Source organism: Triturus cristatus, chromosome 11 (genome assembly GCF_964204655.1).
Source record: "Triturus cristatus chromosome 11, aTriCri1.1, whole genome shotgun sequence".
NCBI classification, from domain to species: domain Eukaryota; kingdom Metazoa; phylum Chordata; class Amphibia; order Caudata; family Salamandridae; genus Triturus; species Triturus cristatus.
In genome coordinates, this window is record NC_140594.1 from 902134649 (window position 1) to 902161727 (window position 27079).

Sequence of the window (27079 nt, forward strand, 5' to 3'; positions counted from 1 at the left end):
TGAGGGCATTTATACCTCAATGGGAGGGCTATTTAATAATGTTAATAGTATCTCAGACTTTAACGCAAACCATATTAAAAAAGTTATAATCAAACAAAGACCAGCATAAGGCAAGACAACCGTATTAATATGTTATAAGTGCCAGTACTACAGTGTCTCCCACATAAAAATATTTGTATTTTCATAAATAGTGATCATGCCTCTAGCACTCAAATCTTTTCTGGCAACTGTTTATTTTAATTATTCAAATTCCTATTTTAGCCCTGCTGTATCTGATAATGCTAATGAAGACACATATATTTACAGCAGACTGGCATGTTGTAAATTATGGTCAATACGGAGGAGTGTGATAGCATTGAGCTGACCCCTTGAGTTGTTGGGGGCAAAAGTGGGTTTAAGAGGCTATGGAGAATATCTGCAAATTTGAAGTACCCTAGTGAAACTTTTGGTGGGTTTGTTACCCTAGTAACAGGGGAGCGCTATGTGCAGTGACATTCTGTTGAGGCTTTTTGGCATGATACAATATTAGCCACTATTGGCTATGAGCCACTCCTCTGTCTCAAGTGGAGCTCCCAAAATCCTAATGTTGTGAGTAAGTGGTATTGCCAACACCTGCAAACATTCCTCATGGTGATTGACCCAAGCAGCCATCAAGGGAGCCTATCGAGTGGGGGGGACTTAATAGCAGTTATTTCCCTTCAGGTGAGGATATTGCAGCTATTAGCCCCTCTACCCATCCCTACTTAAAATAGTGAGCACTGCAGTAGCATGAGGACCCTCTCACCTTAATGTTTGGGTGAATAACACAGCTTCATCTTCTCGCAGTGCTCCCTCAGCTTTTTCTGCAGTAATAACTGAGTCACGGATGGCTGTTAGGGCTTAACACCTTTATTCTGGTGAAGAGAAGCCCAATCAACCAAAGAAAATGAATAAACACTTGTTTACATTTTTTTCTAATTTTTCGTTGGCTGATTGGGCTTCTCTCTCAGCGAAAGCAAAGAGAGGAGCACACACAGCTGTGTGTCAGTCAGCAGCTGCTAGAGGAAAGACTAATGGAATGCAGCAGAAAGAAGCAGCTGTTTTCCATTAAAACATTGAGGTGAGAAGCTGTTGATGCTCCCACAGGGCTACCTATTTGCTCACAGCACACAGGATGGAGGTTGGCAGCTGATCAGACACAAAATGATCTCTTTTTTTGGCCTGTAACATTAACTGTAATCAGCAAAGGGATTATTATGTTTGGTTGGCCGGCTAACAACGGTCCACTCTGCATGCTAACATTGTCATCTGGCTCATAGAAAATAATTATGACACATTGAATTTAGGGATGCTAGTGACGACTACTAATGCTGACAGCCTGAAGACAGGCCAATGAAGACTGCTTTGCCTGCAGTGCAGGGCAGTACTTTTGAAACTGGTAAAAATTGTAATCATGATAAACACTGATGACGACAAGCGTAAATGCAACAAATGTACATTGCTGTTGATATGTTTTGTTTTGTGCAAGCCAAATCATGAGGAGCACAATAGGAAAGCAGTAAATACACCAGTATCAACATATTGGGGTAAGCAGAGAGGTACAGAGCCAAAATAAATTCAAAGTTCAGATTAATTAGAGAGGGCATAGGGTAGCTTAGAGTTATTGCTAGAGAATCTTTAGCTTCTATATGTAGAGAAGGTGGGCTGCCCTTTGTGTGATTGTTTTCTGGGTAGACGGCTTAAGTTAAGATCTGACCACAGTCCAATGTCGTGATGTACAGACTGTATATGGAACGGTCTCTTTCTTTTAAACGTAACTGAAGGTATGAGTGGGAGAAGAGTCGTTGGGTTAAGGGCATTTCTCGCAATGGAAAGTTGTTTAAAGTTTCACAAAAACAAAATGTTCTCGAATGAAGGGCATGTTTTTGTTGTTTTGGGATTTCAGAATTGTGAGTACACTAATTACATGCATAATGTGGAGACTTTCTCCTTGAGCTAGACAAAAGCGATATAGTTTTAGACTAGAGCCTTATAGCCCACCGTAGCGGGCTATACTGGCTATTAAAGGCCCGCTCCCGCGTTAAAGGCCCAAACCGAAGGCGAGGGACTTTAACAAGGGAACAGGACTTTTATAGCCGGTATAGCTCTGTTACGAAGGCCTATAAGGCTATTAGAACATTCTGCCACTAGAGGGCAGAATGCTCTAACAAATTAAACAAAGGCCTCTCGAAGCTTGAGGGGATTTAAATCCCCTCAAGTTCCGAGAGGCCTTTGTGAAAACATTGGAATGTTGCTCTAGAAGCATGGAGCACTCCATTGTCTAAAATGGAGCTCCCAACATTCCAATGTTCTAATACGGATTAAACCCAGAGTACTGAATATGGTTCAAGCATCTTCAGATAATCTGCGTAGCAATTTTAGGTACATAGTTACATGGAGATGTTGACCTATTTTGTTTAACGCCTTATGCATCTTTGGTCAATAACGGCTGTTAAGGACTCTCTCCTTAATTATGGGTCTGAACCCCAGGAAGCCTAAACAACCAGGAAAGTATCACACTGTTTAAATTTGTGTAATCTTTTTTGGCTGAATCGGCTTCCCTCTCACTAAAATCAAAGGAAGGTACCAGGCATCTGTGTGTAAACAGGTCGATTCTTCAGTGGCTGAGTTAGTACTGCAGAAGAATGGAGTCCTTTTAGTTTATCTCATTAGGAAAGAGAAAGCTCCAGCGCCCTCAGAGCTGCCAGGTCCCACCATACACAGGAGTGACCTTAAGAGCTGTAAGAATTCTCCTTTTGTGGGTCTGGAACAATAGCTATAGCCCTCAAAAAGAGGATTCTGATTAGCTGGCCATCTGCCTGCATGCCATCAAAGGTGCTATTGTAAATGATTGCAAGTTTCTAAAGTGATCCACCACAACTCTTACCATGATTAATTCGTGTCAGAAATGATTGTTTCATGGATTCTGTTAAATCATGGAGTTTCTGTTTTAAAAAATTAAAAAATATTTGATCAGCGGTACAGTGAAAAGCCAGCATCATCAAACAATTAATTCAGTTTGAAAAGAAAAATGACCAATACTAATATAACAATAAACTACTAAAATGTCCACATAACTTTTCCTTTCCAAATAATCAAGAGTCTTTACAATGAGGCATTCATCAAATCCAGTCCCCTCCATCCCCAATGGATCCTCGATCCAGTTCCCTTAGTTTGCTAAGAAGAGAACCCATAGCTAATGGACTTTTCTCAAGGTGCCCAATCGGAAAGAGAACACACCCTTACCTTCTGCATTTTAATAGCATCAGTGATCGTGCCACTAATGTCAAAGCGTATATCAATTTTTAATGCCTTATTTCATCACCTGACATAGGGCAATACCTTAGAAGTGCTAGCATGGGATTTCAGGAATGTGAATCTGGAGCGGATTTTCCAAAAGATCTAAAACTACTGCTCCCAAATCATTCAATTTTCTACACTGCAAATAATATGGGACCAATTTCCGCCTCCCAATAAATCACACCAAAAGCACTTATTAAGGCACTCCTTATTTAGTGGAGAGGTCCTATAAATTAACTATTTGGAAATGAATTGCACGTTGGAAAATGTCACCCCTCTTCACATTTTAAAATTCAATGGATTAATTTTTCTGCAAATGTCCCAACCTAATACTATCCCTCTTCTCTTAGCCGTTTGCTGAAAATTCCAGCTAAAAACATCAGTTCTCTTCATTGACTGAAAATATCTATTCCAGAACCCACATTTTTTTCTCCTGGGAAGTACTCATTAAATGTTGAACTAGCTCCATCCTGTATTTTTAGAGTCTATGTGCAATAAAACGTCATGAAGAGCTCTAGAGGATCACTGCAGCCACATTTGCTGTGCCGAATTAGCATCTGTATGTCTTCAAAGGTTTCCCATATGTCATTCACAAAACAATCTGCTAACTTCACAAAACTATTCGTTTTTCATCTGGGGACAGTGTCAGACTCCCTAGTGGCCCCCCTATCCAACTCAATCAGAAGCAGGTAAGTTTCTGAGTTCACATAAGGGACATTACACTCTCTAAGAAATTGCATCTTTCTTTTAAAAAACATTTCAAAGACTTTGGGACTGATTATGAACACATGGTGGCGGTGCCTGGAATGCCCGACTGATGTTCCACCTGGAATATTATGAATACGGTAGTAGGACCACCACAGGACCAGCCAACCCCTGGGGATCTTGGATCTTGCTGCTGTGGCATGGTGGTCAGAGGCCGTACTATGCTGGCCATGCCACTGTGGCACTGCTCAGCATATTTGGAGTTTCCTCACCGCCACAGTTTCCATGGCGGTGAGACTGCCATGAAAACTATGGCGTGAGTAAACAAAGGTGGTCCTACAGGGCCGCCTGCTCCATCAGGGCTATGTTGTGCCCCCTGTGTGCTGTCACCCCCTTTCCTGCACAGCATTGACTTTACAGTCCATGCCATGAAGGAACAGGCTTTGGCGTTCCCATTGCAGTGCCTTTTTCATAGGCACTGCCGTGAGAACACCAAAGGACTGCCCGCCAGACCACAAGATAACTTGTAATCTGGCAGGTGGCTGGCTGTCCAGTTTGGTGGTATAGTCACGAGGCACTGGCATGGCGGCCCGCTCCAAGACTACCAAACTCATAATCAGACCCTTATATTTTACCTATTTGGGGGATTCGATTAATCTTAAAGGATCTCGGATTTGATTTTCTATCTATCATCAGCATCATCATATGTAAAACTTCATTCCGAAAATACCCACGCAAAGTGCATATTTTCTGAAACCCAAAAACATTTAGTGCAATTGTGCAAAGTAAAAGGATTTTAGCTTTTGCCAAGCCTCTTTCTACCCTACCCCTATATAAAGTATATAGTGTTAGTCTTGGGCTCAGTTTAGCCCATAAAAAACTAAAACATAGATCGAACAGATTAAAGAACTGAGAATACAAAACACATGGAACTGCGGCTCATAAAAAGTTAAACAAGGGGAGAACCATCATTTTTATTAAGGCTACCCTACCAAGAAGCCTGAAAGGGAGCAACTTCCACCTAGTTAACAAGCATTTGACTGTGCTTTAAGGGTCTTGTAATTTATATCATATAATTCTCTGACACCTTCAGTATAAGAACCCACAAATAACGTTGTGGTTGGGTGTGCACATATCTGAGAATTCTGGTAACAAATTTTCTTTCGGGTTGTTGGTGAGAATTGCTTCAGACTTAGACATATTAACTTTGTACCCACCTACAACATGAAATGTGCACTTACTCCTCGGGGTCAATATTAACATAATATCATTAGCGTAAAGCATTATTTTTGCCATGTGGGGAATAGTCACATTAATAACTCTATCAGTCTGAATAGTATGAGTTAGAGGTTCAATAAAAAAAAGCAAAAATGAGAGTGCAAAGAGGGCAGCTCTGCCTGGTTCCCCTTCAGAATTTAAATGCACCAACCTTGTCTGCATTTAAAATTAGTTTGGCTTTAGCATTATAATGCCCCTTTGCAATGAACCCCGTGGTCTGAGCTGAAAAACCAAATTAAAAATAGAGTTTCCCAGACCACAAAATCATAAGCATTTTCAGAAGAAAAAAAATTGGTGCCGGGACCCAATTCATTGCAAATACATCCAAAGGTTCAATTAAATATTTTGTGTTCGTGTAGAGCTAATGCCTCGTAATGGAACAATTCTGGTCCCCATAGATACATTTATGTGCTAATTTATTGACCTTATTTGCAATCAGATTCATTATAATTTTATAGTCAGAGTTTAAAAGTTTAATGGGCCAATAAGAATTTAAATCTGTGGCATCTTGGCCCTTTTTAACAAAACAAACCACATTCCCTAAACCAAAAGACAATGTAATTGGCAACTTCCAGTACATGGGGATTTAAAACTTCTGCAAACACTTTATAAAATTAAAAGGGGAGCCCATCTGGTCCCGCAAAACTTGCCTCCTGATAGGTTTTTCATCACCTCTTCCAATTCTTGCAACGAGAAGGTGACATCCATAAAGCTCTGATCACCTCTGATAATACTGGGAGAGAAATACCATCCAAAAATAGAGCCAATTCTAAAAGATCTACATTTGGAGAGATTCTATAAATGTTCGTAAAATGTTTTTTTAAAGTATCATTAATTTTATCCTTTGAGGTGCATAATGCCCCTATTCTAAGGCGTTTCACATAGCTAATAGTATTATTTGCACTTTGCTCATGGGCCTGCCATGCCACATACTTCACCGCAAAATCACTCTCCTCCCATATCTTTTGTAGGTAAGTGGATTTTTGTACATAGTTTTTAGTATGATAATGCTACTGACTAGCCAATTTTGCTTCTTCCAATGATTTCCTATTCTCATTTGATTCTGACATAAAAAATGTCCTATAGTTATAATTAATTTGGCTCTCCAATCAAACCTTGTCCACTTTCAATGCTTAAAAATTAGCTATATCTCTAGATATCAAGAAAGTCGCAAAGAAGCTTTAATGGCACCCATACGCTTCTAATTGAGGCTGTACTCTTATTACTTTTGAAAAAGCTTTAAATCTCTACTTTACATGCTCCAATCCAGCTCTCATCCTCCAATTATATTTTTATTAAAGACCTAAGTTTGTTATTTGGATCCTGTTCTCTGCTTATTATAGAAAGCTCTGAAGCAGAATGGTAAGAAATCCATTTGGTAACATATTGAAATGTTTAAACTCAACTGTAGATGGGGTGAAAAAAAAAGGGACTCGAGTCACGGTTTTGTACCTGGTAGAGAAGCAGGTAAATTCACTTTTATCGGGAAACACCATTCTCCAAGGATTCACTTAACCATAAGTTCTTATAAACTCCTCTAGAATTTTCACTATCTTGGGTGTATGCTGCTTCCTATTGCTCATCCTATTTTCTAGTCCAGTACTTTGTAGAAAGTTAAAATCATCTCCCATAATGATTTCTCTTTGAGTTGTGGCTAATGATTTAAACGGTCTAGAAAAAGGACATAAGCCAACCTCAACTGAGCCAAAAACATTAACCCATGTCAGTTGTGAGGAGCTTATCACACAGCTCACTCTACACCATTAACCTTCAGTATCAGCATACCATGTTGTTATGTAGTTTCCACTAAACAGTAGGAACTGCGCGTTTGAGGACAACATAGGCTGTGGGATGGTGCCAGACTGATTCCGTGCACGCCGAAGGATATGTTGTTGTCACAATTGCCGGCAACACTGATTCAAGATGGCGGCTCAGGAACGAGCATGCGCGAGGAAGTCAGGCAAGCTCAAAAGCCTGACTCTCCACGGATATTGCGCATTGCGTTCTAGTGTTCCAGCTTTGGTTCTGCACTTCCGGTTCGCGTCGAGTCCCTCACTCCCGCCGGCAGTTCCTGTCTACAGCATATCTCGTTCGTGCACTCTGCGGTACCTTTTGCTGCTGTTATCGCCTGGGACCTCTGATGGCGTGCTGGGTCCCCTTCTCCAGTGATTGCCCTATCCTTTTGGACTGCCTCAATTTCTGCCCACAAATTACCGAGCCGGACGGCAGAGGGGGTTGGTTCCACGGGCAGGCAGGACGATAGCTTTTGGGTTACGCCCGTCGACCGGACTGTGATGGTTCCGCCGGCCGGACTTCTGGCTGTTGGTTCTGCCTGTCGGCCGGACCAGCCCTGCACTGTAGTTCCGCTCATCTGCCCTCCTAAGCCACCACTCCAGTCTGCTTTCCTTTACTGCTGGTCGAGACTTTGTTTACCTTCAGAGACTGAAAAGAAGTGGAAACTGAAGAATACGGTAACAGCGTTTCGGCGATGCCATTTTTTTTAATATTTACTCAAGAACCTCTTACATGAAGACAGGGGATGTTATTCTCTAAATGCTTGGAAGTTCTACATGTCACGTGAATTTTATGAACGCGCAAGGAATCCTGAAGTTCCTATCACCTCAACTCAACTCATTATTTACCGGCCAGAAGTTTAGTAAGACTGTTGAGCAGTAGTATTACTTTCATGAACCTAGTTGTGTATTTCTTACTGGTTTAAGTGTGTTTATGTACTCTACTCCTTCCACACAGCACAGTATCCTGGACTATACTTCATCTTCCCCTGCCCTAATCAGAAGAAGGGAGGTACTCATAGAATGGTTTATAGTTGTTGCATAAAGAAAATACACATTGCCATCTAACACGGCCCCTTCTTTTTTTAGTTTTGTTTAGGACGAAAGCCCCATGAAAGGTGAACCACGTCGAGGGATTTCTTCCCCTTTTTTCCTTGTTTTGTGTCCCTTCTTCCCTAATCACCATTGATAGGCATGATGGGTGGTTGGGGGAGGTAGCGGACCTTGTCTTCAGTTCCTGGGCACTTCTGCAGAAACACAGGTGAGCTCCTGACAGATGTCCCTTGGACCAGCTACCTCACAGTACCACCATAAGCCCCCCAAACCCAGACAAGGAGCCAACAGTTCTGGCAACCACTGAACATGACAAACCTGTCCCCTCAGGAACCATGGTGACAGACCTAGATCCTTTTGCTCATACACTTGTACTCTCTTTTGCTCAGCGAAATATAAAAAGACTACATAAAGGGACATTTTCAATGTTTATTGAACAAAAGTGATTCTTGTATAGAATATATGTGCTGCAAAGACCAATAGACAAAAACAGATGAAAGTTATAATAAGCGTCAGGACAGTGAACAGAACAAAAAGTTCCACCATTTTGCTGAGACAATGTATATATGCAAGCATATTAATTAATATATCGATCTGGCATACTCCTACTATGCACAACTCTAACCTACGTGTCTAGGGTGTATGTGTATGTTCTTCTAATAAACCCCTTACTGGATGATCCAACATTACCTGGTGGGTATGAATGTAGGATCCCGTCTTGGTCACAAACTGGACACCCCTCAGGGAGATGTCTGACAGCTGCTGGATGATAGCTTAAGCATGGAGGGACCTCGCGAATTCATCAGAAGTGCCTTCTCTGACTATACCCAGAAACAGATGTTTATATTTAGAAAAAGGCATCCTTGGCTTGGGTCGAGATTGTGCTCAAGATGCCATTGTTTGTATTCCACAGATAGCTATGTTGCCATATGGACGTAAATAACAAACACATTTGTACAACATACGTGTAGGCCTTGTAGACAATGCCAAGGCAATATGATAGTGTTCTTGTGAAGCTGGTTCGTGTAAACAAGGTTGGCGTTTCCAGGAAACAAACCTAAAGTGTGACAAATGCAAATGTGTGTCAAAAGTCAATGTGGAAAGGGAAGGAAACTTTAGGAAAGAACTGTGTACATGTCAAAATGGCAATCTTTCCTACTAGGCCTAACTGGGATACATGACAAAGTATATTTATTTTCTTCGGCATTCTTATTAATATAAATTGCTACCCCTCTGTGTGCAGCCCCCTCCAAAAAAAGCTTTTATATACCGCCCATGTTTAAACTCATCAAACTTGTTTAGATTGCTGGAGGGAATATGAGGTTTCTTGTAAAAGAATTGCTGTTGAGTTTACTCAGGTTTCAATTGCTTGCTTTTTCCTCTCCCTGTTCAGTCTATTGGATGAAAAACGTTTCGCCATGCCCTCCTTTTCACAAAGTCCATATTACTTTTACTTCAAAGCATACCTTTGTTGGGCCACTCAGCCTAAACAACTATTTATGTGCACATCTGCAAACAATAGCCCTTAGTCTTAAATTGCCCGCCCTCCAAAAAAATTGAAAAATATAAAAGTATGAAAGCCTAAAGTGCATTCTACTATAGCAGCACTAAGTAGCAGCTCCCAAATCACAACTGCTTCCCGAACTGATACCCAACCGAAAGCAGTAAACTTGTAAAGTGAATAATGTATGCGAAAACTACAATACTAATCAAAGCCAGCCTAATCTAATTTGTCTTAGTTTTTATTCTCCACCTTGCAAAGCCAACTTACCATCTGCATCTTGCTGGGGCACCCTTTAGGTTGCTAAAGCCATTTTTCAAAAATCCTCTACTGAAATTCATCGTCTGTACCTCATGTTTTCCATTACAGACCCCAAAATCCACCACACTACACCCATCAATGTCCCCCGCCAATGATGGAGAGCCACTCTTCCTCCCACACCAAGCATCCTCCCCTGCAATCTAAGGCAGCCAACACCACAACAGGTTGTTGTCAATGTCCACTTTCCGGCAATGACACCAACCCCAGACCACACACTCCCTATTTAATTGAACCCACTCTCTGTCAAGAATACATTGTTCAACATTTTCTACACTTAAGACTGAGAAAATTATCCCCAGACTCTTAGCAGCTGAAGCAGGTGAAGACTCTAAATTTATCACAGCTAGAAAGGCTTGCACCTCTACTGTTAGAGAAAGCAGATGAAAGCACCCTTTAAGAAATACTTTCAACTTTGCCATTTGCACTGCAGAAGCCTTGGCCCCTGCTATCTGAAATATAATTCTCTCAAATTTTCTCCAACGCTGGGCTGTTTTAAAAGTCATATTGGAGAACAGCTGAAAAAGTAAACTCATTCTTTGCTGTGAAAGATTTCTCCTTGGTGGTTTTAGTCAAGTCTTTTCTTTTATCCGACAGTCAGCAAAGTTAACCAAGATAGCATGAGGGCAGCTGGTATTGGATTGTACATGTGAAGGCACTCCATGTGCCAGTGTGATAGTAAAATCTTGTGAAAATTCTGGGAATAGATAAAATCCTAATAAGGACTTCACTTAAGCAAATTGGCCCCATATTGTCTCCCTTTCTTTCAGAGACCCCAACAATACCCCAGCAATTCTTAGGTTCAAGCATCTTGAGTGGTTCTCCAGTTTTTTCTGCATTTCAAGAAGGAGTTTAATCTATTTTCTCAAACTGCACTGGCTAGATGAAGCAGCCTCTAATTTATCCACGAAGTCTGAGATTTATATTTCTACCTTGTCGCAGCGATCTATAAATTGTGCTAACTGAACCTCTATTCCCCCAACTTGCTGCTTAATCTCACTTGCAGTTTCACCTGATGCTTCAAATACCTAATTTCACCCAGCACTTATCTGAACAACAGCATCAGGGTACTGGGACCTTTCATTGCCGTCCCTCATCCAGGGGTTGTGGCGATAATGACTCTCCAAACTGAGTGCTAGCCATTCTTTGAATTTCCAGATTCATTGCACACTAGCTTATCATTTGGCTCCATACCTCTAGATCAGTTTCATGCAAAGCATACTGAAATTCAACCATAAGTACGGTGCCCGAGGGAAGGAGAGGTACATTTATTGGTGAGGACATCACATATCTTACATTGTGCAGTCGGGCCCGGTTCCTTAACTGCATTGACCTCGAGATTTGAAACCTGCCCAGGAACATTAACACCCAAGCCAATGCCTGATAATGATACATTAAATGCATTGAAACAATTAGGCAACTCCTTCAAAAATGCCCCTGGGTCTTTCAACTTTCTCTGACCTGCAGAGTCAGGATTCCAAGAATCCTGCTCACAGTGACTTTAGGCATTTCTACTACCCTTTACACATTCTCCCCGTGGTCTTTATTCACTGCTTTCTGATCAAAGGAGTGAGTATTCTGTTCTTGACCCCAAATTTGTGGCATTTGAGTTGACTGTGAGGTGAGCGCTAAATCTGTCAGGGTGGCTGTAGCGGTGGAGGCAAGCTGAATAAATTCACCCTTAATACCCTGCAGCTGGGTAAAGAAACTTGATGGTGATTTAGAAACTTGTGGTGGTGTTTGCCACACTTCAACCCTTTGGCTCTGCTTCTCTTTGGAGGCATATCCTCAACTTAGAGTCTGTGGGATGCAATGGGCAACAGTTTCATATGCTATCCCCTAGTTTGACAGAGTCTAGGCAAAGATCATACAAAGTTCGTATTAATTTCAGCCCCCTTTCCTTGAACGTTTGAAAACTCACTCCTATTTCCATATACACCCACTTATTTGGCACAGGTTACTATAATAAACCTAGCCCACTTAGTCCACCGGGCATGCTGTACCTACAGCAATCAGGACCATTCCTCCAAGGGCCGAAATGATATTTTCACATTCAGGTCCAAGTCCAACAGTAGGTCTCCGACAGACACAAAAAAGGGTCAATGCTGATAAATGAAGATAATGAATAAGGGATACCTGCTTCCCCTGAATCCACCTAGAATAGAACCGCCTGGGCACCCCGCCTCCAAAGGTTTTGCTTATTGTCAATTTACAGTGTCCATTGACACAAAGCTGCCATCGCCTTCAGCCGCACAGTTATTTCGGGCTTTCAATTTCATTTCAAGTGCACAGCAAACCCATATCACTGCAGCCGCCACACGTTCACCTCCTGCAGTCTACTGCTTTTAGTGCTCAGCTCTTCTTTCCCATTAGTGCTGCAGCTCCTTTTAGGCCTGCCACCTCTCCACTCCTCCCAGAGGCACCTTTCAGCCGACTCCAACACACTAGCTAATTTCACAGCTTCACCCTTTACTGCACTCATCATGGGGCTTGTTGAGGCCAGAGCAAGAAAAATGGGACCCCCTTCACATAAACTTAAAGGTCAGGGAAAAAGGGGAAATAGACACCAACAAATAATAAACCATCCCTCACGACCTCTTTTCTTGGAAACAAACAAATAAATTGTACCAGGGAAAGAAACTGGGCTAAAAGCAATGATGCTACACACAAAACAAAAGATTTTCTTTATATAATAATTTTTGTTAATTTTATTTTTTGTTATTTAACTTATTCAGTTCGTCATTGATCAATTCGATACATTTAGCATAGTCAATTTATACATAATAAACACTAATTAAATTCATTGCAGATAAAACAGCATCATATCAACAGTGTTCCTAGGGCAAATGAATTTATACAAACAACATATTGTAACAGCATATCTTTTCATTCATATCCATACCCACACATTCCACATTCACACACAAAGCACAAACCAAAACAAAAAAGAGACTTCTTTTTTTGTGTTCTCTCATATACTAAGCATTTGGAACACGAAATACATTAGAGTTATCTGAAATTGGTAAGACAACTACAAAAGTAGGATCTTTATGTCACAAGATCAGTGGTCGACGCGTTTCGATGGCCAAGTTGCCATCTTCATCAGGACCAGATGTGTATTTCAAAAACAGAAAAAACCCCAGGAAAACTTAAAATTTCTATTGACAGATTAGTAACAATTTGATGGACCCGTCTTTACTGGGACATCCAATCTCTCCTGGTTCGTTGTGTCCTTAGATGTCCTGATTAATTTCTCAAAAAATATTGATTGAATTTCTCCAAAAGATCACGGTTTGCTAGTTTTCGGTTTTGAGTACTATCCCGCTAGTATGGCTGTGTTTTCAATTTAGATCAAGAGGTTAAATGCCTTTATTTAGATTTCTTCTAACCCATTCTCCTCCGCATAAACCTCCAATTGACCAACAAACCAATAACCGCGTACCGGAAGCTTGTTGAGGCCAGGCCATGTTTGTCCAAATGCCATCTATCGACTGAAGATGAGAATGAGGGCGGAACCCACTGGAACTGGAACCTACACTATGGTACTTGGGCAGCATAGCATCCGCTGAAGTTAAGTGATCTCACACATAGTCCGGAGTTTCTGTTTACAAATATAGTGTTTGCTTAATATTGGTAGCATACTTGGGTATGTAGTGTAAGAAAATGCTGTTTATGTGTGGATACCCGCCAACTTTTTGTTGGACTTTTTTTTCCTGATGTATGAACTCTGAACACTAGGGTGATGCCACATAGCACCCAATGTATGTGCTCTGACCCCTAAAAACATATAGAATCGGCTAATCCCTGAATGACATATTTAACTTACTTGTAAGTTCCCAGAATATGGTACCCTGTGCATCCAGGGCATGCAAGCTAAATGCCACAAGTGGCCTGTAGCACCTATTGTACCACCACTAAAGTGATACGCATATCTACTAAATGAAGCCTGTTTGCACTGTGCTGAAGCTACCAAAGGTCGAGCTCATGTTTAAAGTATTGAGTCCTAGCTGGACAGCGACAAGAATGCTTTCAAATGCTATAAATGGAGGCCAAATATCCCCAGCAATGTATCAAAGACACTGGACGAGATTCAAATCTATAATCTGTAATCAATTTATTTTCCACAGTGCAGTGCGCTAGGAGTCCCACTTAAAAGCATAAAAAATATCCCCAAAAAAACCATAGTTGCTAGAAAGCTCACTCTAGCAGCACATTCTTTAGAAGTACTCCTTACATATTGTAAAAATAGTCCCTAGAGTATGTTCAAAGACACCAAACACTCTTTGGCAATTAGAAAAGTGCTACAAAACTAACTTCTAAAGTAAGCAGCTAGCCACACAAGCATTCAGGCCAATTAATGCATGCAACTGAAACCACCCTTACAATAATGTCCAGGAAACCAAATTGTTAAACTTTGTAGGAAACATTGTAGCTGCAAAGAGGCACTGGGGGTTTCGGAGAGGGTGATAACATTCTGACAAAACAGAAAGCCAAGTACAAATGTGGAGGACAACAGTGTCTCCCTGAAATTGATTGGGATAGAACACCCACGTGACATTTTGAACGGTCAGGCCATGATGAATGTATGACGTTACTACACATACATTCACAACGCGGTATTTTACATTGCATTCCTTACAATGCAAGTCATTACAACGACTTGCGCTGGAGGGCGCTGGACTTAGGAATTGTATGATTTACTATTCCAACTCCAGCCTACGTTACAGTAGGGAAGGTGTTGGAATAGAAAATCATACTATTCCTTAGCTTGGAGCGCCATCCAGCACAAGTCGTTGCAACAACTTGCATTGCAATGCCTGAGATGTAAACATACCGCAGTGTAACAACCGCGTTGTGAAGGTCATTCTCCGGCCATGATACGTTTCGAGACCCTTTGCTGGGAATTTAAGATGGTGGAGGCGGGGTACTATAGAGGTCTACGATTAGGGCACCTGCTGTTGAGCTAAATTTGAGAGGGGGACGCTACCAGAGGCAGTGCCTCTGGATGGCTGTTTTCTCCTTAATCCCATTCCCCAAAAAAGGGATATCCACAATCTACAAAAAGCTACTCAACAACTCCCCTGACCTATTGAAAACACTGAGAGATGTGTGGACGGTCGATCTGGGCAAAATGGATAATGACGATTGGGTAGAGGGTATCCAGAGCCAGATTTCAGTTAGTCCAATTTAGGATTCTACATAGGTTTTATTATTCAAAGCCCCTCCAATATAAAATGGGGTGAGCAGATACACCACTGTGCCTCCGGGAATGCAACCAGAAGGGCACCTTCTTTCATTTCATATGGAAATGCCCAGTGATACAGGCCTTTTGGTGGCGGTCACTGTGGGTGTCACTGCAGTAATGTCCCGGGTTCTGTCTTCACCCATCCTCCTACACATTAAATAGCTTCTCATAATGGTGTCGGGTGAGGACACCTGGTCGAGACACCAGATCATCTGGCTGGTGCTGGCATTGGGTGTGGAGAAGCACAATATAGCCCGGGCATGGGGCAAGAATATTCCCTCAGCACTGAAGACTGGGAATCAAATCTCGACTGGTGTCAGAGGTCAGAATGAGTGGTTTTACAAAGTTGAGGATGCCCTAAAAAGTGGTCAAATGTGTGGGGAGCCTGGTGTGCCTTCAATGGGTCCTGGCCAGTGGCACTGTTGTTGAAAGTGGTGGGAGGTTACTTAGGTGTTGCGTTTAAAAGGACGATTCTGTGACGAAGTGTGCACTGGCCGTACAAGCGCCAACCTGATTGCAGACTTGAACTCGACTAATACATGTTGTTCCTTCTTTCGCGAAACGTGAAATGTAAAGCAGTGTTCATGTCCTGCATAATCTGTATGATGAGCGCTGATTTAAAAATAAAGAGTTTAAGAAAACAAAACAAGGACGCTCTGTAAACAGTGGTTAACATGGTGATATTGGCGGCCATGTTGAGAATAGTTGCGATGCATGGATGACAAGATGGAATAATGGTGATATCTAGCTGCACTGAGAAAACCTAAGAGACACATGGATAATTAGGGAAACTGGCGACCTATTGTATGATAAGTTATTGTAAATTTGGGCCTTACCTCTGACACTTATAAGGAGGTTATTTACTATTATTTTCACATGTGTCCGTGTGGCACAATACAACACAAAGTGATGAAAAGCATTGTTTTGATATACTTACCATTAAAAAGACACATGGGAACAGCACACAGTTGTGCACCAGCAAGCAACTTCCCCACAACCCTATGTAAATCTGAACTAGGAGCTATGTTGACAGTGCCTCGTACCTTTGTGGATGTTGTGGCACATTGTGGGTGTACGGAGTGCTCTAATGTATTTTGATAGAAAATGATTCTGCATGAGATATAGATGTTGGGAGACTTGAACATAGATTACAGAGACATGACAGGTGGGGACACCTGGTATATGGAGTAACAACTATATTATGGTTGGGAGTTGTTTCGGAGGCAGCAAAGTTCATATGAAATAGAAAGCAATTTGTACAGCGGACGAATCTGCTGGCATGATTGTACTGCTAAACGTAGTAGCCCATTCCAGAGGTGTAAAACAGACCCTTGCGGCGCAGGGGACCCCCAACAAATCTGGGGGTTGGGGGGCATTCAGCCAAACGCCAGTCATATTTGTGAGACATGGGGAAAACAGGGATCCTCCTCACATTTTGCGAGGGAGGCCTGCCATTTTGCGTACTCCAGATTGGAGTCATTGGTTTTAAATTATGAAAAAAGGTTACTGTTGGCCTACAAACTGTTTTTAGGTCTCGCCTGACCCAGCGAATGCGCTGGTCTGGCAAGACTTATTGAGAGGGCTCCAAAAAGTGCTACCAGGCCATCCTAGAGCTACTGTGCATGTGCGCGGGCGCGCGCACCGCGCTTGACCGCGATTATTTTCACTTACGCGGCCGCATGACCGCTTGGCATAGCCAATAGGTCTCACTTTTGGGACTTTATAAGTATTTAGTTATGCAACTGTTGCATGGCTAAACACTTATAATGTCCCAAAGGCGAGACCTATTAGCTATGCTAATGCTTGTTTATTTTAGGGGAGGGGCGGGGTTTACCCGTGCTGCACAGCTTCCGCAAAAAAGCTTTGCTATTTGCAGATACTGTACAGCATTGGCAAAGCCAATAGGTCAAAAGGGCAAGACCTAGTGACTTTGCCAATGGTTGTTTCACAGTGACACAACTTTAAGGAAAAGGGGCTGAGACTCGTATCATACCAACCTAACCAGTTATTTTGGATGGGCAGGTGGCAATTCTGAAATAAATACATTGTAATCAAAGGTAAAGCTCTCCAAATCTATCTCTTGGCGATTTTAATGTTGGGACTGGTCATGTTAAGGTAGGAGAATGATGGTTTACCATGAAAAACACATGTCCTGCCGAAGCATGTGGCACAGTGTGACAGAGGAGCTCATTGTGAAGCTAACACCTGAAGTTGTGTCTCATACTCTATCCTCTCTGAGCCTCAAATGGACCACTGCAGCCCGCCATATGCATAAGGACTAGACGCAGCCTGTCATCCTGGTTTGTCTATTGGTATATTAAAGGTGGGTGTGTCACTCATTATGTGACAACCCCATGACTGGGACCAGTGGTGTTTGGCAGTGAAGCACACAACTAGCTTATAACATGTGTATTTGTAAAGCACACGTTCACCCGAAGGCATCTTGGCGCTGAATAACAGATGTTCATTGTTACCCAACTCAATGGTACTCCTTTCATCGACCTCAGATGGATGAAAGGCTAAGTGGACCCGCCGGGATTTGAACCTGTTACCATGAGGTCGAACACAGGCCCCTGCAGTGGATGCATTAGTCCACTGAGCCACCAGACCCAACCCGCTTATGCAGTCCGGTGCTCACGTGGAGCTCATCTGGCTTTCATCTGAGGGTCCTCTCAGCAACTCTATGAGGCAATCTCCAACTTGCATCCACCGCCTCAGCCGATGGGCATACTGTGCCGTGCCTGTCATTCACAGGGCTGGACGGGCCGTAGCGGGCACCGGTCAATCCCCCGGTGCGCCGCACGGGTGGGGGCCGGTTTTGGGCCCCTGGGGGCCGTTTTTGTTACAGGGCCGTTTTTGCTGCAAAACCGGCCCTGTAACAAAATCGGCCGAAAACCGGCCCTGGCAAAGAGCTCGGCTGCGCCCCCCCCCCGCCCCCCCCCCCTAATGGGGAGGAGGGGCCGGCCGAGCACTTTGCCAGAGCCGGTTGTGGGTACCAGTCCGGCCCTGGTCATACATAAAACTTTCACTACCTCTACCTTGCGACTCAGACAGCTATGTTCTGGAACCCTTAGTGAATTTCTGAGGGAGAGTGCTTGAAACAGTGCCTTGAAACACACATTGGCACAGGCAATAGGTCTCGGCATTGGCTGAGCTTTTTGCGTTTTTAATGTGAATGTTTTTTAGCTGTATGTTTGTGAGGTTGCAGATGTGTTGTTGTTTTCAAATGTGTGTTATTACTCACATCAAATGTTTGACCCGATAAAATGTCAAGCGTGAGATAAAAACAATCAATGTTACATGTCTTTAACGGGAGTCTACACATTTCTACAAGTATATTTAGGTGTACTTATGTGTGCTGGTACATGTGGGTATATTTTTTATTTTCCGAGCTTGGGTCTGTATGTCTTTTCATGTGGATTTCTTTTGGCATTTTGTGTTAAGATGTGAGCGTGGCCGTCTGACTTCCCTGTGTGTCTCTGTGCACAAGCCTGTCTGTCTGTTTACCAACACTTTGCTTTCGCCTGTCATGTGATCCTTTTTTGTATCAAACATATACACGCATCCTTTCAGGGTGGAAATAGCAAGATGAGGCGGTGCAGGGAGCTGTGTAATGCGCAGAATGTTGATTGCAGTATATATTAGGCCTGGGCGAAGCACTACGCTACGCTCGCGTAGTTTGCGAAGTTCGCGCTACTTCGCGCTACGCGAACTGCACGTAGCACAGTGCGAACACGCGTAGCGTAGTGTTGCGTAGTGCTGCGGTCATTTTTTGCTTGCTCGCGGTCCTCAACGTCAAGTTGGCGACCGCGAGCAAGCAAAATGACATCCTGGCGAGACTTTTTCCTTGTTCGCGATCGCGAGCATGGAAAATAAACCTCCCGGCGAGATTCCCAACGCGAGAAGGTCAGGTTTCTCATTGCGAGGGGTCGCGTATGCTCGCGACCGCTCGCGATGAGAAACTACCAGTTCGCGTTGAGAAAGCTGCAGCTCGAGTAAAAATCTACTCGAGCAGCAGAAAACTACAGCTCGCACTGTGCAAGATGCCATTTTCAATGATTGCACAGTGCCGGTTGCTTGTCCGCACTGTGCAATCATTGAAAACAACATCTTGCACAGTGCGAACATGTTACTTCGCAGTTCGCGAAGTGCTACGCGTAGCTCGCGTAGTGCGAACTTCACTTTGCGTAGCTTCGCGAAGTGCTACTTCGCGAACTACGCCCACCCTTAGTATATATAACGTTTCAATTAATAAGAATTCTACAGACTGAGAAACTGGAATAGAAGAAAGAATTCCAGTCTAGCAGCCACCAGAGGGAGCTTCTGCGCCATATGTTGTCTATACATAACCTATTATGCTGCTTTCAATGCCTGACCTAAAAAAAACTGATCAAGCTAAGACGTGGGGCCCATGAACAATCAATTCAACCCAAATCACTTACAATCTTAGCCCCTGATTTTAGACTGAAGCTGCAATCAAATCTATTTCAAATATAATTATTAACTTTCAGTACTTTACTGTTCAGTCAATGATGAGTGGTTTTAGAATCGTTTAAAAAGCTTTCTCTTTAAGAGGTTAGTTTTTTAAAAATCATTTTTATTCAGATTAATCAAATTAGAGAAATATCAAGAACATTTTGAATAGAGACTTCATGAAAATAGACCATAAAGATAATAGTTCCATAAAGCTATAATCTCTGTCTCAGTCTAAAAGGACCTAAACTAATGAGAACCCATAAAGAGTCCCTTTGGAAAAGAGCAAGATCTGTTGGAGTATCTAATAAATCAAAAGAAACAAACTCCCCATGAAGAGCAGTCCTGGAAATTCAGCCGAGTTCACCAGCAATTACAGTAACAACCATGAATAAATCAAAAGAAAATAATCACAGCATAAGGAGAAAGTCTCCCTGTTGAAAAAACAGAGCAGGGCATCGGAAATCGTCGTTAGCAGTAGCTCACAGCAATTTGGGTAAGGGAAAGCAATGCATGAAGCATCGGGGATAGGAAACCATAAGAGCGATACGGGCATTAATAATAATTCTCTCTAACTAGGAACATGTATATATGAAAACATAATCATGTTGCAATAATCCTGCAAGCTAGGTCATCCTCGTCCAATAGGAAATGATCTTTCGATGGTCTGTTGTCTTTCCTCCTGATTCCTATGGTAAGCATTCATGGCGGTGAACAGTTATCTAAACATTTCCAAATATTATATACTAGATACATGAGGGAAGGCCTACTCTGGTAACTGCTGTCAGTGTCCCATTGTGTGGATAAAGTACAGTACTAGTCTAAGCAATGAAACATTTCTATTGATCAAGTCCTGTAGCAGTAAGCTTAACGTTTCTAATATTTTATTCATTATGGAAAAATACTGGGAAACACATTGATTCAGAAGAAATTAAATCATATGGGGTGAGGAAGTAAAGAAAAACATTTCTTTTAGAGCAGCACATTTTGAAACAATGTATGATTTTACAGTCCGATACTAGCATTGGGTCAGCATTTTCTAAAAGGGATTTTAGTTAAAGGCAAACAAAGTTCGAAGAGAAATTTAAGGCCTAGTCGTGAACGCACATTAAGAATGGGAGCTTATTGTATTTTTTAACTGGACATTTTATTTTACAAGTTTAAGAAATACCTTTTCCTACGTTAAGTTTTTCTATGCAATCTTTATACTGTAAGGTTAAAACACATTCTCTAATGTCCAAGTACATTTTAGCATTGTTAATCAAGGCCTATAAAGTTCATCATTTTAAAAAACTTTTACAATACCTCGCTTCTGACAATTCTTAAATCATCACAAAATAGCATTTCACATGTGAATTTGTCTTCAGAAAGCACTTTCGTCTTCAGTAGAGTCCTGTTGTTTCCTTTTCAATCCACTAGATTTTAGAGACTTCATGTAATAGTCATTCATGATGCCATACATTCCCCCATCTCTTTTATATAATTTCTTCTACATATGTTTGTCTTCTGTGTAAGAAATATTTGCGGCTTAGTAATAGAGCATCAGTATAATCTTTCCTGCTGTTAAAAAAGAATTCCCAATTGTAGTCAGCTCTTTCCCAAAATTGTCATACAGACTTGGGGGCATATTAACAAGCCAGGCGATAATGGGCTTGATAATATGCTCTATGGAATTCCAATTGAAGCCCATGTTAGATGTCAAGGACATCTAACATGGGCTTCAATTGGAATTCCATAGAGCATATTATCAAGCCCATTATCGCCGTTTTAGCGGCAGTTTTCTGCCGCTAAAGCGGCGATAATTTTATCGCCTGGCTTGTTAATATGCCCCTTGGTGATTCCAATTCATGTAATTCAGGTTCTAAACCCGAAATTGTCTTTGTATAACTCTTTATTTCTTTGCTTTTGTCAGATAAGTACAGCAGCAATGAGTTCATTTAAGCATCCAGCAGACTATGCTTTGTTTTGCAAGTGGTATGTCTAGAGCAAGACGGTCCTGCAAAACCAAAGACCATATATAGCAACTAACTATGTGTTAATTACAAGCTAAGCTCCAGATGTGCTGGTTGCTCCAAATAGGTCTCCAACTAATCCAGTTATCGTTTCTGTCCTATGTGCTGGTGTTAATGTTACTGCAGCTAAACTTGTAACATGATACATTTTCAGAATTAATATACCCAAGTAGCAGGTTCCCTCCCAATTGGTTGGCAATAGGAAGTACGCGTTCTGTCCACAAATATAGTAAACTCCTGGAATTGCATTTTTGTCTCCCTGTAATATGTGCAAAGCTCCCCCTGTCAATTCAAATGTGTGTTCACAACTACTAATCTGTACATGTCTTTTACTTTTTGGTGATCGTCTTCTACAGATGCAAATCTTTCCCTTATGCCAACTGTCTAGCCTCAATTTAGGGTAAACCATCTTCTTTCTAAGTTCTTTTTCTTCTTTCTTCCATGCATTCTCTAAGTCATCACCCTTTCTGTCTGTAGTTGTTGTCATGTTAATATATCTTTCCTCTAATGCCATTGTGTATGCCTTCTCTACCGGTCGCATCAGAAAGGTTAGATTTTTTTTATAAGCCTTTACACTGTCTATAGGGGCGTGTGGGAAGAAATAATACCAAGCCGTGTCCATCTCCTTAGCGTATGTGATAGTATGTAACTACCTCAAACAGAAGTGGATAAATGTACTCAAACATAGCAGTCTTTTGCATCCATAGCTTTAGTGTATTCTTGAACTAGTCTAGAATAAACATTAGTAGAATATTCATCCTTTTTAGGGCTCGCGCCCTGCGTTGCACGGCGCAGCAGTGCTCGCGCAGGCGAGAGCCCTTTTGTCCGGGGTTTGAAAACGGACCCTGGAATCGCACACGCTCGTGCGTGTGCTTTTTTTTTTAGTTTCCGCTATTGGGCTTTGTGTACATGTTTTTTCAAAACGGAGCACGCAATAGGCCAAAGGCGGGTGCATTGCTCCACCCATGGCATATTAGTGTCTGGTACGCTCACCAAAGCCCTTATGTTTTCAATTATCGTGCCCAGACACAGGCACGATAATTGAAAACACATATGGCTCGCAGTGGCACGCGCGCACCACTCGCGGGCGTGTTTTTTTAATTCAACATTAGTATGGGCGCCCGTGATCAAATTATGGATTTACAAGATGTTAATGGCCTCACGATGACTTTTAGGCAGTCCATTTATACATGGATGCGTAGTTTCGTACCCTTAATTGTATCCCTTGCGGATTCCTTTCAGTCTGTCTTGGGTATGGACCCAACAAAGTACAGCTGGCTTTTTAGACCTGTGCTGGTAGGGAGCATTACAACTTCCAAGCTGTGCGCAAAAACAAATGCCACCTAAAACAAGCACTTGCAGTGCAATAGGTTTTGCGTTTGCTAGAATTTGATTCATTGGCATTGTAAATGATAATGCCTTTTATTTATGTTTACAAAAGCTGTAAGAGGTGCGTAAATGTCGCTTGCAGGTTTTATAAACGCATAACTAAAAGGCAGTATCGTTTATAATGCCAAGAGATCAAACTCTCGCAAATGCGACACCTATTGCACTGTAAGTGCTTGTTTTAAGATGAGAATGAAGCTGATTTGAAACTGGGGAGAATTACTTCATTCTAATACTGCGCCATGTGTATAATCGGAATTGTAGGGTCATCTAAAGTCAGCATTATTGCTTAGGGGCATTAGTGAAGCACAATGGACATTTTTCATCATGCTTTTGTAATACGTCTGTGACCAATTGAAATAAGTATTTCATCCCATTTTCTTCCTGTTCTTTATCTGATCCTTCGCGAGCTGGTGTATTACATACCAAATCTTATTTCTCTGCAGGGGAAATCCCATACAAACAGTTCATTGTTCCTGCTCTGCTCATAACTGCCTGGATTGTGGGGTGTGCAATGATGGTATATGTCATTTTCAGCTGACACAGTAAGTCAATAATACAGTGCAACATACGTGGGAATTAAGAAATCAAGAAAAATGTTCTGTCACTTGTATGGTTTCTGGTTTTAATATAATATTTGTTTTGTAGGACTGAAGACCTCAGAATGAAAAAAAGAAGACACACTTAGAATTTGTGCAATAATGTGTTGTAAGAACTATGTTTTAAGAAAGCTGTGTTTTATGTACAGTGAATATCTGATGTAATATAGTACATGAAGAAACTTTTGTTGGTTTTTTTATCAATTCAATCACCCATATGAGTGCTGGAACCTGTTGAAAGAATACCATCTGTAGGCAAGTTTCCAATTGTATTGAACAATAAAATAGTAAAAATGAAACACGGGCCTGTAACTTGGCACGGTAGATATAGTAAGGAGGAAAGCATTAAACTAATGGTGTTGTAAATAAAACAAAAATAGCATCAGTGTCACATAATTGCACAGTAGGTCTGTGAGGATGGATGGGAAAATGCCTCCTTTACAACATCTTGATTTCCTGCATGGCTTTTATTAAAACTTTGCCATCATAACAAAAGCCGACTTTCTGTAGCAAGCAATTATTAATTAAGTGTGATCAGTCCAAAATATGGAGGAAAGATATTTACAGACATTAATGGACCTTAACATTAAAACTCAAATACGATTTTTTTTTAAAAACTTGCAAGAATTCAAATTGTTGATGAAAAAATTTGCAAGAATTCAAATAATTGAAATAAAAAAAGATATGCATATGTGAGAACTGAGAAACCAGGAAGGAATTATGATAATAAGTTAATATAGCTTTGGACCAGGCAAACTAGAGGCCGACAATCGGAACCATACCGATAATGAACAGTACTATGACAAGGAATCAAAATTATTCAAAACTGTAGGTCCTTATGCTGAGGCGGCCATTAAAGTTCCATATTTTCCACATATGTGCTATGGCACATACTGGAATTCCACGTTTTGTGGTCATTACTGCAACACCCACAAATGTTCCCAGGAAAATTTTAGCAGTCCACACCTGCTGAAATTTACCTTGGTGAAAATGCGTGGAAGATACCAATATATTTGATACTGGGTGCTGGGATCCTGACACATATGGAATTTGGTGTGATAAACACCGAATTCCAAATAATAGCTCCATTTTCAAATGGGGAGCAAGAGGGTGTTTAATGCACCCAATAAATACCTCACCCCGTGTATGCTGGCATTCACTGAGGCCCTGATTACAAGTGGGTTGTTGACAAACTACTATTTACTTCACCTCATAAATAGCAATACCTCAGTCTATGTTATCTATAGGGTGCAAAAAATAGAGACTAATATGAATATTATGAGCATTTGCAAAATAAAATGCAGATGTTGGTGTTTAATGCACCAAAATCCGCATGATACGGTATATACCATATACATTTCCCTGTTAATTTCGGCAGGTCAAGACAGTCCAAATTTTACAAGGTTGAGGTATTTAACACATTTGATAATTAGCAGATGCCTTAAATAGAAGCAAACTTCCGACAGATGCGCAAACAAGGGTTTACTCAGGGGGTGGAAAAACAACTAACTGTTTAGTAACCAGACCCAGAGTGCAGTGAATATCTCATGCCCATCAACACCCCTCTTGATTTCTATTTATATCATATGAACACCTATGTGTTACAGATAAGCATTCAAGGCTGTTTTTAAATCTGCCTTCAGTGTACCAGTTTCCTTAACTAGGAAGCTAGTTTGAGTAGCTTGAGAATGCTCCTTCCACTGGAGGAATACATCAGGGATATTGTTGGGAGAATGAGGTCTACTCTAACCTTCCAGACCCTTTCTAACACCATATCACACATAAGCTTCCATATTTGCATCAGAAACAATCAGGCCCTCATGACACCTACCCGCCACATCGATATTGAGACGATGGATCAGAATTTCACCAGGGCTCCCCTGTGCTATTACTCATGCCAGCCTCCAAGATTTACCTACCTATGCTTGCTACTCTTATAAACTGGAGTATCTGTTGGGCCAAGGTAAAATGGAGGGAATTATTGTGAGTTGATAACAGTGGCCTTTGGTCTATAGGGAGGGGGACCCTCTGAATGTCTCCCTATTAGTATCTGGAGAATAACAGCCCAAAGACTCCTAATTCAGAATCTTATCTTTACTTGTTCACTGGTTTTCTCCAAAAGAAAAGGGAAAAAGGACAAGAACCCTCCAGAACATAAGCAGGGATTTGTCCTATTGCCAAGACCACCCCTAGAGTTGTGGCCCTAAGTGGTGGCCTGGCAAGCTGACTCACTTGCTGTCCTCCTGGATTTAAAAGCAATACATCCAGAGTGGTTAGAGTGGTTACCTAGCACCTCATACTCTGGAGTGGATGGGTGGGAGAGGGATACCTCTGGAATCACCAATGGCGCTGTCTGGGCAAAGTCCCTGATCCTTCAAAGTCTGGCCTCCTTTTTGTCTGATCCCATTCAGGCTTTCCCCGGGAGTACACTCAAAGGGAGTTGAGCACAAGCCTTTAAAATGGGGTCCTGGTTCAGGTGCATCACACAATCAATTTTTACTCAATGAGTTTCCTGGTATTCTTTAGGCTGGCCATACATTCATTTGAATGATCCAACATTTATTCTGTAGAAACAAGACGCCAGATTCTTTAACTTGCCATCTGGCTGCAGCGGGATACCTGTAGTTTTTCAGCTTCCACTATGCTTTGTCAGAACATCCTCAGAACACCAACAAGAACGTTTACAATTGCCCTAGTACTTATTTACCTGTCCGTTCAGCCTCTCAGGAGGAACCACTTTATTTCAGGGTTTAGGGATTTGACTAATCCCAAGGCTGGACAAACAGTGAGGAAGAGCAGATGGGCCTAGTATGGCCCCTTTTAGATCAGATTTTTCTAAAGATGTCATGGGCCATTGTGTGTATGGGGGTGACATTAAAGATGGATTCAATGCTTTGTTACCAACCTGTTTCCTGTCTATAACTCTCTTCAGTTAGCAGCTCAATAGGAAATCAATATATATTGTCATTACTTTTCTGTAAATAAAATGCAGATTTTGATTTTACAGCCTTACGCGAATTAAAATATCCTACGTGAGCAAGGGAATCATGGCAGAGAAAAATGTACCATAGAAATTCGGTTAATCATGGAAAATACATAGAAGAATTGGAGGAGACAGAGCTTGAAAATTAGGAGGTTTAGTGCATAATCTGAGAGCAGAGGTTCCCAGAAAGGTTCCACATTAAACTGTTACGGGCAAATTTACTATTATTCCCGCACCATAGTATAGCAGCCAAAGTTGCTCTTTTACATTGTGTGAAAGGGAGAGAGCAGGACAGTGCCACATCTGCAAAGCTATAGTGCTGCTTCTATTTTGGCTCAGTGATGGAGCACTTTCTGGCTGCCGAGTGCCACGCACCATAATGAAAATGTGTGCATGTCAGTTTAGCATAAGTTTT

At 41.6% G+C, this 27079-nt stretch overlaps 1 protein-coding gene across 2 annotated transcripts in view; it reads left to right on the forward strand.

Annotated features, from left to right (window-relative positions):
- The window catches only part of STRIT1 (small transmembrane regulator of ion transport 1), a 74320-nt gene extending 50457 nt beyond the window's left edge, over positions 1-23863 (forward strand). For both annotated transcript variants that reach the window (XM_085634814.1, XM_085634815.1), the window contains 2 exons: positions 23529-23627; positions 23731-23863. In XM_085634814.1, coding sequence (XP_085490940.1) covers positions 23529-23627; positions 23731-23770 — 139 coding nt within the window. In that variant the 3' untranslated portion in view covers positions 23771-23863. The remainder of the gene's footprint in view (positions 1-23528; positions 23628-23730) is intronic.
- The last annotated feature ends 3216 nt before the right edge of the window (positions 23864-27079 follow it).